Here is a 19,666-nt window from a genome sequence, read left to right on the forward strand (position 1 = left end):
TATATATGGATCAAGTGGATTAATAACTAACAATAAGTGTAAAATTTCACACCAATATAAAAATGACTAAGAAATACGTGTAGTATGGATCAAGTGGATTAATAACAAACAGTAAGTGTAAAATTTCACACCAATATATAACAATGACTAAGAAATACGTGTAGAAATTTCGGTCGACGACGACTACAAGCCCATAAAAGAAGAAGATCAGGTTCATTCTTTGCACTCGCCATGAATAATGAATGAGGGTATGTCTTCCTCTACCAAAAAGCATGACGTATTTCTTAGCTTTAGAGGAGAGGACATACGCACCACCTTCGTTAGCCATCTTCACAATGCTCTGAATAAAGCCAAACCAATCAGAACATTCATAGATTATGATATTCCTAGAGGAAAAGATGTTTGGCCAGCACTTATCCGGGCAATGAAGGACTCGCATATATCGGTTGTTATTTTCTCAGAAAATTATGCAACCTCTAAATGGTGCTTGGAAGAACTCTACAAAATACTCGAATGCAGAAAAGATCATGGTCAAGTTGTCATACCTGTTTTCTATAAAACAAATCCATCACACGTAAGGCATCAGAAGGGTAGTTACGAGAAAGCATTCGCCAAACATGAGCGAGATTCTGGGGACAAAGGCAGCAAATTAACAAGATCAACATCAAGATCAGCATCACTTTCATCCCTAACAAGAGACAGCAAATCCAACAAACAAAAAGTACTTAGGTGGAGAAAAGCTCTCACTGAAGCAGCCAATATATCTGGATGGGACTCTCGAAACCACAAGTACTCTCTCTCTCTCTCTCTAACTTTTGCAGCCAACATATATATATACATATATATATATATATATATATATATATATATATATATATATATATGAAGATATTCTAACTACCAGAAATTTTCACTACTAACTTACTACTCATCACATCACCATTGGATCAAAGAGTCTCTAATGTTAAAAAGTTTTTGAAGAGAGAGAAAATGGATCAAAGAGTCTCTAACGTTAAAAAGTTTTTGAAGAGAGAGAGAAAATGTTAATCTAATGGTGATTAGATAGGTAGTAAAAAAATTTTGGTAGTTAGAATATCTCTCCTCTATATATATATATATATATGGTAGTACTGAAAAATTATGGTGTAAGTTGATCCTATCCATATATATATATATATATATATATATATATATATATATATATATATATATATATATATATATATAAGTCTTACTCTCCATCTCAAGCCGTTGATAGACGAAAATCAACGGTTGTCATTTATAGTGTAATTAATAATTAATTAATATAACTTCCTAAACTATAAAAGTCTTACTCTGGAGTCAAATGATCTCTCTCCATATATATATATATATATATATATATATATATATATATATATATTATATATATATAGAGAGAGAGCAAGATATTCTTATATTGGTGTAAGAGTTAGAAGTCTTACACTCAATCTTGACCATTGATCCGCTTGTATCCAATGGTTCACATTACTAAAAAATTTGAGCCTTTAGATATAAGTGAGATTAACAGACAAGATTAAGAGTGTAAAATGATCTTGACTCTATATATATATATATAGGGCTAAACTAATTTCATGTTGTAGAAGATAGCTTATCTTACGTGAGTGACACAAAATTAAACTGGATCCAATATTATTATTTTATTTTTTATTTTTTAGTGGGACCTACATTAAATTTATCTCACAACATGAGACATATTATCTCATGTAACATGAGATTAATTTAACTCATATATATATATATATTTATATATCTGAAAAATATTTCTGCATTTAATGCAGATAAGTTATCTGCATTTACTTTTAAAACTACGTCGTTTTGGGATTAAAAAATTATAATTATGAAGACTATAATAACCCTGAAATAAATTAAAATTACAAAAACACCATAATTTTCGCCCCAAAACGACGTCGTTTTGGGCTTACTGCAGATAACTTATCTGCAGTAACTGCAGAAAAAACGAACCCTATATATATATATATATATATATATATATATATTATATGAGATAAATATTTCTACAGCCACTTTAGATAATATTGTCTACAACTATCCCTTATTAACTAAGTCTGACCACACAAAAAATTGCATTTTCTCTCTCCGCCACGTCAGTCAACAATGTCTGAGGAGAGAGAGAAAAATAACAGCTTTATTCTTATAACCATGTCTTACTGGTCGGACTTAATTAAAAAGGGGTAACTGTAGATAATGTTATCTAAAGTGGCTGTAAAAATACTTTTTTCTACATATATATATATTAGTATGAAGGGAATATTCTTATTACCAAATTTTATTACTACTAACTTACTATCTATCTAATCATCATTAAATCAAAGAGAGAGAATGCTTAAAATTTCTAAAGAGAAAGAAAATATTGATCCAACAGTGATTAGATAGGTAATAAGTCGATAGTGAAAAATTTTGGTAGTACTGATCCAACAATGATTAGATAAGTAATAAGTTGATAGTGAAAATTTTTGGTAGTAAGAATATTTTTCCATATATATATATATAGGGGTAAACATTTCTGCAATCACTTTAGATAAAGTTATCTACAGCTACCCAAAAACTACGTCGTTTTGATTAATGAAGGGTGTTTATGTAATTTTAGGTGAATTAATAAGGGTGTTTCCATAATTTGGTTTATTTTTTTTATCATATGCATTTTACTGAAATACCCTTCATTAGTTCACCTAAAATTACAGAAACACCATTCAATAATCAAAACGACGTAGTTTTTGGGGTAGCTGTAGATAACCTTATCTAAAGTGGATGTAGAAATGTTTTTTTTCCACACACACATATATATGGGGAAATATTGAATCATGTCTTTCAAGTGCACGTTGCTTTTTATCGCATCATTTCAAACGAAGTTTTACCATAACATTTATTCCTTTAGTTTGGATTCGGTATATAATTGATTCATTTATTAAATCGTGAATAGTCATTGATTGAATTAATACATAAGAATCTATTTACTTAGACTTGGTTTCCCCTCTATATGATAGGAGAATTTCTAAAGTAAAAAAGTATAACAAAATTAAATTTAACTCGATGTTGTATGAATATATTTTCTATTCTATTTAGATAGTTTGAAAAATAGAAAAAATAGAATCTCTTAAAATATATATATATATATATATATGTGAAACATATACATATCTAAAAAAAGAGAGAAATAAATATGAAATAAACTATAATATCAAAATATAATAAGAATAAAAAAAAGGGAGATGGGATAGTTTTTATTCTGATATTTAATTTGTATTCATGTAAGATGCAAATCATGAATTTTTATTCTGATATTTAATTTGTATTCACATAAGATACACATCATGAATTGATATGTTCTGGGATGGAAGAATTTGAACCTCCGAATAGCGAGACCAAAACTCGTTGCCTTACTACTGCTTGGCCACACCCCATTTTTGGTTTGGTACCAATAAAAACTATTATTGATATTGGTTGTTCGTCAATTCTAATTCATAAATTTCTGTAGAAAAAATTGTTGATCGGAGGAGAAGATGAAAATAAATAAAAAAAACATAGTCTTTCAAATAGTTTTTATCTCAAATAATTTTTTGACACACGATTACTGCTGGTAGAAGGTACTTCAACTGGTATATCCCTTTGTGATCAAGGGAATGTAGTTATCTGATACGTATTTGATCCTTCAATCATCTTTTCTCATTCTCCCTTAGCTTTAAATAAAATAAAAAAACCTTTATAATCAAATAAATATGATAATTTATAATGAAATGTTAATAAGATTTACTAAAAAGAATATGTGTATAAAATTTATACTAAAAATTCATTAAAATTAATTTTCTCGCTGCTGATAAATTTAATTTAATTAATATTTCCTTTTGTCACATATGCTAGGGATGAGACTCAACTCATCGAGATCATTGTGAATGATGTACTTCAAAAGCTGGACCTGAGGGAACCTATAGAACAAAAAGGCATTGTAATTGAAAAAAACTGTATAGATGTCGAATCATATATGAAAGAAAAACAAAAAATTGGAATTTGGGGCATGGGCGGAGTAGGTAAGACGACCATTGCTAAAGTCTTGTTTGCCAAACTCTTCCCTCAATATGACAATACCTGCTTTGTGGTGGCCAATGCAAAAGAACATTCCCTTGGTAAGCTTCACTTTGAGCTATTCAAGGAAGAAATTTCGACACCTAATGTTGTAGGATACTCATTTGATTTAAGGAGGCTCAGTGGTAAAAAAGTTTTCATTGTACTTGATGACGTGGATAATTCAATTCTAATTGAATATTTGTGTAGAGAGTACCATTACTTAAGTCCCGATAGTAGACTCATTATAACCACAAGAGACAGGAGATTTCTTGAAAACAGAGTTGATCTTATATATGAGGTCAAGAAATGGGAAGATACAGAATCTCTCGAGTTTTTTTGCTCAAAAGCCTTCGAACAAAGCAAACCCCAAATTGGTTTCGAGTTTCTCTCAGAAAGGGCAGTTGCTTATGCAGAGGGAGTTCCATTAGCTCTTGATGTTTTGGGTTCAAATCTTCGTTCCAAAAGTACTAAGTTTTGGGAGAGTACTCTCAGAAAACTCAACAATTATCCTGATGAGAAAATTCAAGGCTTGTTAAGAGTCAGCTATGATGATGGATTAGATCCTCTACAGAAGAAGATTTTTCGAGACATAGCATTTTTTTTCCAAGGAGAAGAGAAAGATCACGTCCAATCAGTTCTAGATGCATGTGGTTTCGAAGCAAGTAGCGGAATAGAAGTCCTTGAAGACAAAGCTTTGATAACTATTTCAAATGGCAATGGAATACAAATGCATAACTTGCTACAAATAATGGGTTTGGCAATAGTACGTAGAGAAGATGAAAATAATCCTGGAAGACGTAGCCGATTGAGGGACAATGAAGCTCGTGAAGTAATTGAGAAAAACAAGGTAAGAAAAAAATAAAAATAAACACATACTTCTTACAAGACAAAGACATGATTTTTATATAGAAATTGTAGCTAATCTGATACCGTTTTTACTTTTGGTGTTTTGTCAGGGGACTGATGCAATTCAAGGCATAACATTAGATTTGTCTCAAATTAAAGATTTTCGTTTGCCTACTGACACATTCACAAAGATGGAATCCTTAAGATTTCTTAAATTATATACTCCTTCAGGTCAGAGTTGTTCTAGTGATACATACATCGACCTTCCTGCAGTTCTTGAGCCATTTTCTGACAAACTGAGGTATGTTGAGTGGACGGGGTACCCATTTGAGTCTCTTCCATCACCTTTTTGTGCTAAGTTGCTTGTTGAGATTCGCATGCCACACAGTAATGTTAAACAACTTTGGCAGGGGACGCAGGTAAAAATGTAAACGTACATAAGGGCTTTTTGACCGTACTAATTCGTTTTTCAAAAATTTTAACCAGTTAAGTTCTTGGTTAAACTTATTACCGGACTGATGCAGAGAGACGTGGCACCTGACATGCCGCGTCTAAATATGATAGTATGTCTGACGCGGTTAGTGTTGACAAGAGACATGGCACCAGAAATGCCATGTCTAAACGTGGTAGTCACACTACCACATTTATTGTAACGACAAATATAAACATAGTTTTACATACCACATGTGAACTCATACTAAATGTGGTAGTGTGACTACTGACTACCACGTTTAGACGTGGCATGTTAGGCGCCATATCTTTTGTCAACACTAAAGGCGTCAGGCATACTATCACATTTAGACGCAACATGTGAGATGTTATGTCTCTCTGCATTAGTCTGGTAATAAGTTTGGCCAGGAGTTTAGCCCGGTCAAACTTTATAAAAAATGAACTAGTACCTTCAAAATCTCGAACATATACTTACCTTATTTATTTATTTAATTTTTCATGAAGATTTTCGATTTTGATGTCATTTTTGAAATTGTAACAGGAACTTGATAATTTGGAGGGAATCGACCTAAGTGAATGCAAAAAGTTTGAAAACCTTCCAGATTTGTCTAAGGCTTCAAGACTAAAATGGGTGAATCTCTCCGGTTGTGAGAGTTTGTATGATCTTCATGATTCTGTTTTATCGGCCGATACATTTGTTACTTTGTTACTGGATAAGTGTACAAGGCTTAAGAGTGTTAAAGGAAAGAAGCATTTAAAATCTCTAAAGACGATCAGTGTCATTGGCTGCTCAAGCCTGGAGGAATTTGCAGTGTCTTCAGAATTACTAGAAAACTTGGATTTAAGCAATACAGGAATCCAAAGATTGGACACATCAATTGGGCTTCTAAAGAATCTTAAATGGCTTTATCTAGATGGTTTAAGACTGGGGCATCTTCCAAAGGAGTTATCTTGCCTGAAATGTCTTAGGGAGTTGAAGCTTTCTGACAGTGGACTTGTTATTGACAAACAGCAGCTACATGATTTGTTTGATGGCTTACAGTTTCTACAAATACTACATTTGAAGGAGTGTAGTTGCTTGTTTGAACTCCCTGACAACATCAGTATCTTATCAAAAACATTACAGGAATTAAGGCTAGATGGAAGCAATGTGACAAAGTTGCCTGAAAGCATCAAGGATCTTCAAGAGCTTGAAATTCTGTCCTTGGAAAATTGCAGGGAGCTTCCGTGCCTACCAGAGCTTCCACCCCACATCAAACAGCTATATGTCGTTGACTGCAAGTCATTGGTGTCCGTGTCAAATTTGAAGACTTTGGCAAAAAAGATGTTAGGAAAGGCTAAACACATTTCATTCAAGAACAGCTTGAAATTGGATGGACATTCACTCAAATGTATTGAGGAAAGCCTCCATTTAACAATGATGTGTGCAGCATTTCAAAATGTGATAGTGAGAAATTCCCATGAGGTCGTCCTCAGCTTCAATTATAACAGTGTTGAGGTTTGTTTACCAGGAAGCGGAGTCCCAATTCAGGTCAATTACACAACAGAAGAGTCCTCAATTACCATTAATATTCCTAACCGTTCCAACTTGTTGGGCTTCATTTACTATGTGGTTCTTTCTCCTTTCTGTGGAATGAAGAAACATGGCACTAAATTAAAATGTGAATGCCCCTTGGCAGAAGGTACAAAGGTTACATGGCTAAAGATTGATATCACAGAATTGGACTCTGATCATGTTTGTGTATGGTATGATCCATTCCATTGTGACAGCATTCTTAATTCTAATGAACAAAAGGTTCGTTTTGACTTCTGTGTTGCAAATGATAAGGGGGAAGTTGATGGTTCCATCCGTGTTAAAGAGTGTCGGGTACACCTCATAAGTGTGTCAGAATTACCCAGTGTTTTACCGGAACTGGACTTGGATTCTTATAAGAAAATGGACTTGCAGAAGGGATTGGAGTTGGAATCAGGATATAGCATAACCTTCACATCAATTGAAAGACCTGATGGTATAATTGGTATGCAACTTATTCTTCTCTTTCACTCATTTCCATATATATTATTAGGGTTTAGCTTTTCTTATGTTGTAGGATTGTAGGAGAGAAAAAAAGTAGAGAGAAGTTAAATGTGGGTCCCATATTTTATATTAAAAAAGAAAAGAAAAATTATTTGGCACGGAAAACGAATTTGTGTAGAAAAATGAGAGTATCTCATGTGGCATGAGAGTATTATTTCCCATATTATTATGCTTAGTTGATTTTTCCTTAAGTGAGGATATACTTACTACCAATTAAGTTTATCATTTCTTATCATCAAGTCTTAACCGTTGATTTTCGTCAATTTGATGGTTATAATTTATTAAATGACACTTATTAATTAATTATTAATTCTCAATAAATTATAATCGTCAGATTGATGAAAATCAACAATTAAGATTTAGTAGTAAAAAATATAAACTTAATTGGTGGTAAACGGATCTCTCCCCTTTTCCTTATTCCCTTATTAAATCAATTGCAATTTTTCCCAGCCCAATATTGGGAGATACCTTGGTTCTTTAAGTATACTGACAAGGGTTCGATCCCTGATCATGTGTATGGAAAAAGCTTTATTGGAAAAGGTTTATCCATTTAGTGTGATCTCCTGCCTCGAAATGATTAGTCTTCAACTATCGGTCGAAAGATACCTTGAAAACAAAATAAATAAAAGTATAATGTATATTTTTATAAAAGTTTATTTTGGTAATGTTCTCTTTCTTCTCTAGTGGAAGAAAAATATAATAGCAACATTAAAAGGACACAAAACTTGGATCATCAACATATTATTCCCAAATCCTTTCATTCTTACTCAGTTATGCAACGAATTGAGTACATCCTTTGAACGAATTATATCACCATATATTTTCGGTTTTACTCCAACGAGTCTCAAATCTATTCTTTTCACCAACAAATTAATTTTATTGTCTTTGGTCACAGAATTAGACTCAGACTCGGCTGTGGTTGAACCAGATTCGGCTGAAGAAGGTGATGAGAGGAAAGACCGTTATTATGTTGCGGAAGGCAGCTTCAAATTTGATGCTGGAAGGTTTCGCAAGGAAGATACCTCGGAGTCTACTAATGCTGTAAGTCAAGGGTTCTTTAATTTTATTTCGACAGACTTTGTATTCAATCTTAAAAATACAAAATATAACATGGGGTAGATGTTGTAACAACCAATTAGTGTTATTATCAATGTTATTAGCAATCAATTTCACCGTTAGATCGATTATGTTGATCCAACGGTTATATTTATTTTCATCTTTGTATGGTTATGATTTTCCATATTTAATGTGAAAGTATTAAATATGGAAAATCATAACCATACAAAGGTGAAAATAAATATTAAATATGAGAAATCATAACCATACAAAGATGGAAATAAATCAACATAATCGATCTAACGGCAAAATTGATTGGTAGTAACATTGGTAGTAATACTAATTGGTTGTTACAATATCCTTTCCTGTATTGTGTAGTTGCATTTTAGTATTATATTTTATTTTAAACTACGCCGTTTTGTCAATACAATTATTACGCTGTGCAGGTCAAAAACGAAGGAAATACAGGACCATCAACTAAACCTAATGCTATATTGCATGAACCTGCTAAGTTACAATCCGACAAAGGAAATGAATCTGAAGAAAAGTCAAGTAAGGAACTTTATTTGTGCACAAACCACAACTTAACAAATTATACAACCATTTTTGGTTTTCATCCCAAGGATATATCTACTTAACAATTTTTTACTAAAAGTCTTACAAAGTTTATATTAACGAGTAATGTTTTATATTAACGAATAATGTTTAAGGTCTTTTCACGCCAAACATGTGCATCTATATTTTGGGTTTACTTTTTTATTTTATTTTATTGAATTTACACGTTTCTCCTACTTACGATTTTTCTTCTGTGTTTAGTCACAGAAACAAAGTCAGCGCCGGTTGAAGAAGATAGTGGGAGGAAAGACCATTTTTTTGATGTGGAAAGGAGCTTCGGATCCACTCACAAGGAAACCAAGACCAGTGCAGGAAGAGGTCTCATGGAGAATACCATAGAATCTACCAAATTTGTAAGTTGCTAGCCTAATCTATACATTTTGTCAATTTATTTGAGCTGACCCGTCATGCTTAAAAATTCAGTTTAATACCCCTATTGTTGACAACTCATTTTATAAATATGCCTTTTAGGTTGAGTTATTATAGGTCTATATAATTAACTCCTTCAACTCTTGATTAAGGCTCTAATTAAGACTTATCAATTTTCAAATATGATTTAGATAAGATTTTCTTCTCAAGCTCCACCATTAACACTCACTTAAAGTGATGCTACTCTTTTAAGTTAACACCTGAAAATTTAAATAAAACTACAAAATATATAAATAAAAAAGGAAAAAAATTTCTCCAACAACCCCAAAATTATGACATTTTGGAAATTGAAAGAATTAACGAAGGATATTTTAGAAATTTTATTTGTTTCTTTATTATATAAACTTTATCAAAACATTATTTGTTAATTCTTCCGACCCTCGAAACGATTTATTTATGGGTTGTTGTTTATCTCCTATGATAAAAAAATATATTAAAATACTTGGAATTCCTATCATAAATCACTTGGATTTGATTCTTAATTTCCCTGTGTTTTTTAAGGTAACATGTAATCCTATCATAAATCTTAATCGAGGTTGGTAATCTCACCTGATATTGATTGTTGAAAATTATAACCGTTGATTGTCGGAAATCAACGGCTAGAATTTAGTGTCAAATTTTAAAGTTTGATACCGATATCAAAGGATCGCGCCCGATATATATATATATATATAGGAAAAACATTTTCTCACGTTGCATTAGAATTCAATTCTCATGTTGCGACCCTTCGATTTGCGTGCAAAGCAATTCTTTTCTTTTTTTAATAAATGTGTGGTCCACGACTAGTTGAGTCACAACATGAGAATATAATATATATATATATATATATATATATAGGAAAAACATTTTCTCATGTTGCATTAAAATTCAATTCTCATGTTGCGACCCTTCGATTTGCGTGCAAAACTTTTCTTTTCTTTTTCTTTTTTTAATAAATGTGGGGTCCATGACTAGTTGAGTCACAATATGAGAATTCAATTCTCATGCAACATGAAAAAATCAAACCCGTATAGATATATATATATGTATTACATTATTTGAAGCATGTCTTTTGTCAACATGATTAATTATTACGTTGTGTAGGTCAAAAGCAAAGGTACTGAAGTAACGCACACTGAATCTGCTGCTGGATTGCATCTACATGTGGTGTTCGATGACCAAGAAAGTGCTTCTTATTTTTTGGAAGAAAATGCTTCTAAGGATAAGTCAAGCGAAAACAACTCTTATTGGAAAGATAATATTGAAGAGGCCAAGCATCCAAAAGTAGAAAATGATCAAAATCTACAAGGAGGACAAAACATTGTTCATTTGATTGTTAAGGAAAAAGAGAATGAACCAACAACGGATGTTGACAAACCTGAAAGTCAAGATAGCTCAGATGAGGACCCCTTTGCTGAACTTGATACCATCCTCTTGGAAATGAGTGGAAAGTTCTCAGCAAAAGCAATCACTTCTTCTACAACCGATGTTGTTGCTATAAGAGAAGCTTTGCATAATCTTGAATGCCTAATGCAAGACTCGCTCGAGTCCATTCTCGGGGACATGGAACTACAACAACAATTACGTGTATCTTTGCAATGCATAGAACAAGGATCCGATATTGAAAAAGTTTCTCCACATGTTGCGAAACTTGTTGGAAGCATGACATCCTCTATTGAGGATCTGTTCAATGACTTTACCTCGACTCAACAAGTAGTCGAAGATCACAATGTCCGTTTGAAAAAAAGAAAAAAGCTTGAGCAGATAGGGACAGATGGTAAGAAACGGAGGGATATAGTGAAAGAAGAAATGAGTAAATGTAAGTTTGAAACCCAAGGTCTCGACAAAGAGGCTAAAAAGCTGGATGAAGAGATTCGAATTCTTGTTGAACAGAGGGAAACTGTTGAGTTGAAAAGAACCAAGTTGAAGGAGACCCTGGAAATATTTGATTGTGAAAAGAAGAAGCTGAATGATGAAGCAAAGAATTGGGTCACTGAAAGCAAAGAGCTGAAGTTGGCCATTGAGAAATCTGAATCCTCATACGCTGATGCCCTGTCTGAGCGGAAGAAACTGAATGATAGATGGGAAGGTTTCAAAACAGCTTTTGCAGAGCTGTGAAAAAACACTGGTAGCTCCCTAGACTTTGTTAGAAATATTCAACTGTGAGAAGTGGTAAAAGTCCCACATAGGTTATAAATGAACAAAGTGAGGATCATGTAAGAGCAAAAAGACACAAATCCTGGTATTCTAAATGTATTCAAGAAAATATTCAAAAATAAATTTCAATAATTACACTTTAAACATTACTCTACTTTATAATGCTTAAACAAACAAAAATTTTAAAATTTATTTGTTTACAATCACATTTCAACTTCTACTAGGTGATTATCTCACATCATCCTTATTGAGTTTATTCCAAAATACAAGAGTTGACCTTACATTATTGCATACAAATCTAACACCAAAAAACGAACTTATTACAATAATTTGCTTGATACAATGGGATAGGTTATTTTACCTATCATTTTTTCTGCCTACCTTTGCCTACCACCTTCCAACACCATTAGATCAGAATCTCAAGAAGAGAGAGAAAGATAAATGTTAGTTAAGATTCTAATCTAATGATGTTTTAGAGTGATAGACAAAGATAGACAGAAAAAATGGTAAGTAGAATAACCTTTTTACTAATACAATAAACAAAAACCATCTTATCTTATCTTTCAGTGATTGTGTTTTCAGGACATTGATTTCCTCCACTTACCTTTGACGTTCACCAACCTAGTTTTCATGTCCGAAGGTGTGTTCTTTCCAAACCCAACTTCCCCTTCAACCTCTTGTTCGGTTTTCTCACCTTTGTTGAAAGAAGGCACCCCAAACATCTTCCACTTGAAGAACCCCTTCTTCTTTTCCACCATCTTCTCCATCTGCACTTGCATTGTGTTACACTGGTTTTGCAGCATGTACAGTTCTTCCTTCAGCTTCTTTATCTCCACTTGTTGAGCATTTATTTCACGTTTAGAAAGACACCTTGTTGGTGCATCAAACCCACCATTTGGGCTTCTAGTACTACTGGTGATGGAGCCACTCCAATCGAGGTGGCGATTGAGTTTGATTTGTTCAGAGAGAAGCACTTGAATCACAGCTCTAACTGGGAAGCGTTCATTATGAGCTGCATGAAGTGATGCCTCTTGTGTTAGTTTTCGGCTATCAATTAGCCTACACAGACCCTTCCTTTCTTGCTTTGACACCCCTGGATGTGCCTATTACACAAAGCCAAAGTTAGAAAGGAATTAATAAAATCTAGCAATAAATAACCAAATTGAAACTTTGAAAATATTAAGACATATATACTTTTAGATAAGTATCAATGGCTCTGTACAGTCCATCATCTGTTGCTCTTGCATGGCTTGGAAGAGCTCCAGCAAGAGTAACGAACTCAGACAAGCTCAATTTGGCATCCACAGCAGCTTCAGCGAGGTAGCAATCAACCAACTTTGCCACCTTAACCAAAGCAGCACCACTCTTAGCTCCCTCACTATCCAAACTCACAAACCCCTTAACCAACCTAATGACCAACTCAACATCTAATAGAGTCCCACAAGTGTGACTGAAAGAAGGAATAACAAGCTCTTTCAATGAAGCTTGGTCTAGCTGCCATGAAATACGCTTCTCAAGCTCTTCTCTATAAGTGGCATCAACACAAACCATGTTGGCCTTTCTAAGAAGGCGAAGGAGGAAGTTGCATGGGATGGAATCCTTCTCAGTAGGCAGAACACCAACTAAGGTTTCTACAAAGAACCTCTTCTTCATCCATGAAACTGTGACACTTTCAGGTGATTCTTCGAATTGGGTAAGACCCTTTCCAGCCATGTCACCTGCAGAGAGGTCAGGGAGCCATTTGGAAGCATAGTGTGTGATAATGGAACCAATCAAATCAGCACGAACACCTTTGGCCTTAATGCCAGAAAGGGTCTTGACAAAGTAATCCATGTCTAGTATGCATGCATCGTCAAACCAGCATTCAGAGGATAATTGGGATGGAGATTTTGCTGGTAGAGTGACTGTTTCTGTGTAGGATTGCCTCTTCATTTCAGTGAGAAACTCAAGTAGAGAGAGAGAAGCAATAGGTTGCTGTGTAGTAGCTGTCTTGGACATGTTGCATTATAAACTAGGCTAAAAGTATCAGACTTACTCTTTTGACCTTGTTTTAGAAATGAGATTTTCATAAGCAGATGAAGCTAGGAATGAGGAGGATGGATATGGATTTTGTTGAGATAGGAGTAGGACCACTCATACAACTGTTTATTCTCTCCTTATGTCAGACAACAGACCATATTGCTCATATCCTCCTATGCTCTAGATGAAGAACAAAATTAATTAAAGCACCCTCAAACTTTTAATGCACTTGAAACAGACTCCTTTGTTCTCTCTCTCTCATGTATTGCATCAGGAATTTGGACTTTTTCCCAAATTACTTGTGCAAAATACCATTGGGGAAAGTTATATTTACAAACTTTTAGAAATTACACTATGTCTGACCGGCCATACACTAATCAAGAGTGTATGACCAATCATACTTAGTGTAATTTGTAAAAAAAAAATTATAAACGGATTCTTTCCCAGTACCAGGAACTTGTTTGTTTTATTTATAAAGCCATACTTACATTACATAAATGTAGTAGAGATTCTATCCCAAACATCACCTTTGCTATGATTTTAAAATCAAGCCAAACTACAAAGTATAAACTACTAACATCAAGTAATAAAAAAATTACTCATAGGCTAATAATAGGAAATCTTTATAAATTTAAACTCAACTAGTACGTAAAAAGTCAATTAACTAAACTGTCCTTACTGGTCACACATTCCCATTTTACATTCACCCTCAAGTCCAGTTCAACCTCCTTAAAATATCCAAAAATAAAATACTAAAGTTATGTTAAAGTAGGAAAAGAAAAAATTGTGTATTGCATCAGTGCATCACAACGTTACAGGCTAACCCAAGCTCGTGAGCATCCTTATTTGTCAGTTTTGAAGCGGACAAGAGAAGCTCTGAGTGAAACTGGTCCCCTGCATTTATTATTTTGTTTGATCCAGGCCCATCCCATCCCATCCCAGCCCATCCCATGATGGTTTAACCGTAAACCGAAACTGGTAGCCGTAGGAGTCAAAAATGAAATTTGAAGTCATGGACTTCAAGTCTGCAAGGGTCTCATAGAGCTCAAAATCAAAGCAAAGCCCATTTTAAGATTTAGCCCTCAAAGCCCTGATCAACCCATTCAAGAGATATACTATAAATACAGATTACAAACAAGTTCTATCTACTATATAGAACAAAAAATGTGTTCACCAAAACAGTAAACCTTGGTAATAAGAAGCAAACCTTTCTATAGGGGCCAAAGAAAAAATATATTGGGACTCCACAAAAGTAGCTAGCAAACTTATTCTATAAGCTTAGTAGTAACCTACAACAAATAGTTTCACCTAATAACACTGCTCTCAAGAGTTCTACTCATTCTTTCTGCATGGGAATTTGACAGAAAGAAGCATGTTTTTTAAATATTTTTGCGAGGAGTTGAGGCCTCTGATGGACTACTTGAGGAATCACCTGCTGCTGGATTTAATGGTGAACCACTTGCAAGAGAACCATTTCCACCCTCATTCTCAGCCACCAATGGTATCTTAACAGCAGATGCTCTTTCCATCTCTTTCTCAAGTTCTTCCTCCTGACGCAATGCAGTAAACTGGGTATCCAAGGACTTGGCAGCTGCTAGCCATGCAAGAACAATCACCAGAAGCACCCCTCCAAGGTATGGTGTTGAGTTAGCTAGAGAACCAAAAGTTAATATCATAAATTGCTGAATAAGGGCACCTCCTGACTTCCCTAATGGGTTGCACACAACATCAATGGCTGCCTTTCCTTTAACCTACAACAAATAATGTAAAGCAAGTTCAATAAAAGTGGTACAGCAGCAAGATTTCTAGGATCTAATTAAAAAAGAACTGTAAAAAAACTTTGGCACAATTTCAGGTTTATGAAATTTATACAATTATAGTCCACTGAATGTTTCAGGTCAATTTAGTGTAAACATGATGGAGAAGCAGATAAGAATCCAAACCTTGGTGTCCTCATCCAAGGGAATGTAGGCCATTTCTTTGCAGGGGTCAAATAAGCTGTACTTAGCACTCTTACTGAATATGTTCTGCATGGCACCTACGTATACAGCTGCTAGTAGTGGAGTTATTCCAAACTTTGCAAGACCAGGTGCAAGTGGGTCTCCAAACAATATAAGAGAAAAGAAACCAACTCCTGTCAAAAGCAGAACCGTTGGTGTGATCTTTGCAGCAACTCCCCATCCATATTTGTCAAATATAAATTGGCTCACAAGCATCATTGTGAATGTTGCAATTCCAGTTGCGGTCGAGAAGTCGCCCATAAAAGAAGAGTACTCATTAGGGCTAGGAAACTGCAGTTTTGTAGAGGTTTGTGAGAGAGAGAAAACGTGCAGAGTGAAATAGCCAGTTATAAAACCAAAACTAAAGATAAATGCAACTTCTTTGTACATTACCTGAGCTTTGAGCTTAGACTTCCATGTAACCTCAACAAGATTAATGCTAATTCCATAAGCAACCACTAAAGTGGCAAGATCTCTAATGTACCTTGAAGACACCAAGAACTTCAAGCTCTCCATTGTTCCCATTTTGGGCTTCTCCTGTAAAAATGCACAGTAAGGAAAATGTCAGTTAACTTAATTCAAATACCAAAAAACTAAAGTTTCAGAATTTCCATAATAGCTGTAAGGACAATGTCATATACACATTTTACCTGTAAGTAAACCAACCATAAGACAGGCATGATACCTCATTTAAATATTAGATTAAAAATTCAATTTTTTCAAATATAAAACAACTTCAAAAATATATAGGCAGTGGAACCAAAAAAAAAAAAAAAAGACAGAGGGGAATGGTATATATATCTGCCTTTCAAGAAATTACCTTCTTCTTCTTGCTACGTGTAGGAAGAGGAACAAAATTATTCACCCACCAGTACAGGAAACAGATTGCAAACCCCATAAGCACAACTATGCTCATCATTCCTTTTAGAGAGATGGCCCAACCATCAACTCCAGGACCTAAATTCTTCCTCAGATTAGAAAAGTATTTCACCGTCCGGCCAGAGAACACAAGGGCTACATTGGCCCCAAGTCCAAATAGTGGGTAGAATCGTTTTGCTTCCTCGACAGTAGTTATCTGCAGCAAAAAAAAAACAGGGGTATTAGATTTTCCTAGAAGAAGAAGAAGAAAAAACTCATAAAATCATATACATATTTTTTATATTCATTACAATTCTAAAATTGATTCATTTTACTATGTTGATTGAATTAAACAGTTCAAAATCGGAGAACATAAAAATGGATGCAACATTTTGCCCTGCCATCACATGATAGAATTCTAATTGTGTTAGAGTTGACGAATAGTATTGCAAATAAAACAAGCAACTAACAGCCATCATTAGTGTTTTACCAGAGTCGCATGGAATTCACAACTGTTGTGTCAATTCTGAACATTTTTGACCCAGATTATTATATAGAAAATGACTACAGAATTTCATTGTCCCAAAAGAAAAATAAAGAATGACTAAATAATGCCAGTAAACTACACTATAGAAAATAATAATAATAATAATAATAATAATAGGACACTTAATAAGCAACCATTTCACCCAACAGCTCAAACTTGTAAGTGATGGACTTTAATGGTTTTATATTATATCTCTCTAACACAACTCCTCACGCAAGAGCCCTTTGAACTTAAAGTGTGGATATTTATAAGCAACCATCTCACCCAACAGCTCAAGCTTGTAAATGACAACCCTTCAATGATTTTATATTATATCTCTCTAACAACATTATTAATGCTTGACGCTTCTCCATCAAGAAAGTTTTCACTTTTCTGTTTCAAACTTCAAATCCATGCATGAATCAACATGCCATTTCTATTCATGAAACTCAGTCCTACCAGTTTGACATCAAGAGAATACTAGAATAGGGCGATGGAAAGCAAAAAGCATCCACTCCTCTGAACAAACTCAGAAAATCAGACACAACACTGAAAACTTTGTATGGATTGAAGAAAAAGAATCAAAACCAGCGTACAAATAAGGAAAAAATGAAAAGTAAGAGAAACCAATAGCCAATAATGATGATGATTGATGAGCAACCATATATAAATTCCCCCGACCCAGGTTCAAGCAGTAAATGGAATATGCTCATGTAGGAATAGTAAGATACCCAACAAAGATGATTAAGAAGACATGTTTAAGACACCAGAATTAAAAATCATAACCTGATACCAACATATACTTAAACAGGATCAAAGAACAAAGCAAGTAACAAAATCAGTTCATAAAAAAACAAAAAAATAACAAATTACCTGATTAGCAAACCCCCAAAACAGGACGGAAATGACCACACTCCCCCACAATTCAGCCATGACATAGAACAAACAGAAGCTCCAAATTCTCACAATTGCAAGTGGACCGAGGAACCTTGGTCCAAGGATGTTGAGGAGCTTGTCCGTAAATGCCTGAGGGTGGATATAGTTGCTGAGAGGGTATAAAACAAACCCGAACGCACCAAAGAAAGCAATGAAGGGGAGAATAACAGTGTAGAAGAGAGCTTGCTTGGACAAAACATTAGCCAATTTTGTGTACAACAACATGAACCCAACAGCCATGGGAAGGTTCACCCATGTTTTGAGAAACGGTATAATCTCTGCACTGCTTCCTCTTGCTGTTACAACCAGAACATCCTTTGTGTCTCTTAGAATCGTATAGTTAAAGAGTATGCAAAAGAACATCATCCCCAAAGGTATAATCTTCTTGAAGGTGGTAACCTCAATACCCAAGAACTTTGGTTTCTCAACCTCAATTTCCTCAAATAATGGTTGTCCATCAGCAGCAGCAGCAGCTTCAGCCCTGCAGATGAACAAATTTTTATTCTTGTGATCAAAGGCATTAGCTTTTGATGCAAAACAATGGAGTTTTTGGAATCCATTGGCAGTTAGAGAAGACCCACCAAGGGTTTGGGGGTTTAGTGATAAAAATCTGTGCTTTAAGCCCTGGGATGGATGCAAAAGCCTGTTCCTGGGGTTTGTAGGGAGAGAGAGAAGCCCTTTGGTCTGAAGAACAGCCTCCATGACTCTCTCTCTCAGAACATAAAGAGAGAGACAGAGACAAGAGTCGAGATTAGAGAATATTGTCTTCTCAAAATGATGCAGCACATTCAAACATCGCTTACTTTTATATCTCACATAAGCTATTAAACCCTCAAAAGGTTTGAAGAAGACAACAAAAATAAAATAAAAAATAATATTCTTTTGGTTAAAAAAAAAAAGTGAGTTTTACGTTCAATACGAACCAGGTTTTTTTCAATCCGTTAAATACAAATGGAATTGTGTTGAAGCTGTAAGCTATGTTTCACCGCACTTCAAAAAATATTTGAAGCGTCTTGAAAAGTATCGACACTTCAAAAATTCTGATGTGTACTAATGTGTCGTATTTGATATTTTTTGACACTCATCATCGTACTCTGATATTTTTCAACATTCCAATAAAGACTCAAAAAAGATTAAAAGGTTACGTTGCCTTGCATTGAGTTCCAACTATTAGTTTCGTTATATTATGATTTTATTGAGTTTAATATAAATATTTTGAATATATTATGTTTCTTTGTAAAATTGATGAGTGTTATAAGTTTAGCTTTATTTTTTGTTAAATTATTGAATACTAAATATAATGTACACTACATAAATTAAAAATATTATATAATATCAAAACGTGTCCTTACGTGTCGAATTTAACATTTTTTAAAATTAACGTGTCGGAGTGTCGTGTCGTATCTCGTATCCCCTATCGGTGTCAGTGCAACATAGGTCGTGACACCTCAACATTTTGATATTTTTTATATATATAAGATTTGAAATTTTATTAAATATCTTGAAAAAATTTATCAATATTTTATTAAATTAATATAATAAAAATTAAAAAGAAATACTGAATAAATTTTATTGAAGTTAATTTAAAAAAAT

At 34.1% G+C, this 19,666-nt stretch overlaps 3 protein-coding genes across 3 annotated transcripts; 1 reads left to right on the forward strand and 2 right to left on the reverse strand.

Annotated features, from left to right (window-relative positions):
* The first annotated feature begins 250 nt into the window (after positions 1–250).
* Positions 251–11,814, forward strand: LOC133308469 (disease resistance protein RUN1-like). The gene is made up of 6 exons (XM_061509098.1): positions 251–789; positions 3,922–4,972; positions 5,082–5,390; positions 5,963–7,430; positions 9,371–9,522; positions 10,682–11,814. The coding sequence occupies exons 1-6, from the start codon at positions 251–253 to the stop codon at positions 11,693–11,695; spliced, it is 4,533 nt and encodes a 1,510-aa protein (XP_061365082.1). The 3' UTR covers positions 11,696–11,814.
* Positions 11,815–11,961: 147 nt separating this feature from the next.
* Positions 11,962–13,858, reverse strand: LOC133308474 (root phototropism protein 3-like). Its single transcript, XM_061509103.1, has 2 exons — positions 12,929–13,858; positions 11,962–12,837 (listed from the first exon to the last, which is right to left on the reverse strand). Exons 1-2 carry the CDS (start codon positions 13,730–13,732, stop codon positions 12,313–12,315), a joined length of 1,329 nt encoding a protein of 442 aa, XP_061365087.1. The 5' UTR covers positions 13,733–13,858; the 3' UTR covers positions 11,962–12,312.
* Positions 13,859–14,246: 388 nt separating this feature from the next.
* On the reverse strand, positions 14,247–18,834 carry LOC133308455 (plastidic ATP/ADP-transporter-like). Its single transcript, XM_061509076.1, has 5 exons — positions 18,011–18,834; positions 16,574–16,828; positions 16,147–16,290; positions 15,697–16,044; positions 14,247–15,504 (listed from the first exon to the last, which is right to left on the reverse strand). Exons 1-5 carry the CDS (start codon positions 18,773–18,775, stop codon positions 15,133–15,135), a joined length of 1,884 nt encoding a protein of 627 aa, XP_061365060.1. The 5' UTR covers positions 18,776–18,834; the 3' UTR covers positions 14,247–15,132.
* Positions 18,835–19,666: the final 832 nt, after the last annotated feature.

Source organism: Gastrolobium bilobum, unplaced genomic scaffold (assembly GCF_033153095.1).
Source record: "Gastrolobium bilobum isolate Gb01-03AN ecotype WA unplaced genomic scaffold, APGP_CSIRO_Gbil_v1 utg3150, whole genome shotgun sequence".
Classification (NCBI taxonomy): domain Eukaryota; kingdom Viridiplantae; phylum Streptophyta; class Magnoliopsida; order Fabales; family Fabaceae; genus Gastrolobium; species Gastrolobium bilobum.

Bases quoted from the DNA above. Each gene is read 5' to 3' on its own strand.
- LOC133308469 (XM_061509098.1), top strand. From the start codon at position 251: ATGTCTTCCTCTACCAAAAAGCATGACGTATTTCTTAGCTTTAGAGGA. The intron at 5,391-5,962 runs GTAAAAATGTAA...AAATTGTAACAG, and splicing joins AACTTTGGCAGGGGACGCAG to GAACTTGATAATTTGGAGGG. The intron at 9,523-10,681 runs GTAAGTTGCTAG...TACGTTGTGTAG, and splicing joins CCATAGAATCTACCAAATTT to GTCAAAAGCAAAGGTACTGA.
- LOC133308474 (XM_061509103.1), bottom strand. From the start codon at position 13,732: ATGTCCAAGACAGCTACTACACAGCAACCTATTGCTTCTCTCTCTCTA. The intron at 12,838-12,928 runs GTATATATGTCT...TTTGTGTAATAG, and splicing joins CCATTGATACTTATCTAAAA to GCACATCCAGGGGTGTCAAA.
- LOC133308455 (XM_061509076.1), bottom strand. From the start codon at position 18,775: ATGGAGGCTGTTCTTCAGACCAAAGGGCTTCTCTCTCTCCCTACAAAC. The intron at 16,291-16,573 runs GTAATTTCTTGA...GCATTTTTACAG, and splicing joins CACGTAGCAAGAAGAAGAAG to GAGAAGCCCAAAATGGGAAC. The intron at 16,045-16,146 runs GTAATGTACAAA...ACAAAACTGCAG, and splicing joins AGTCTAAGCTCAAAGCTCAG to TTTCCTAGCCCTAATGAGTA.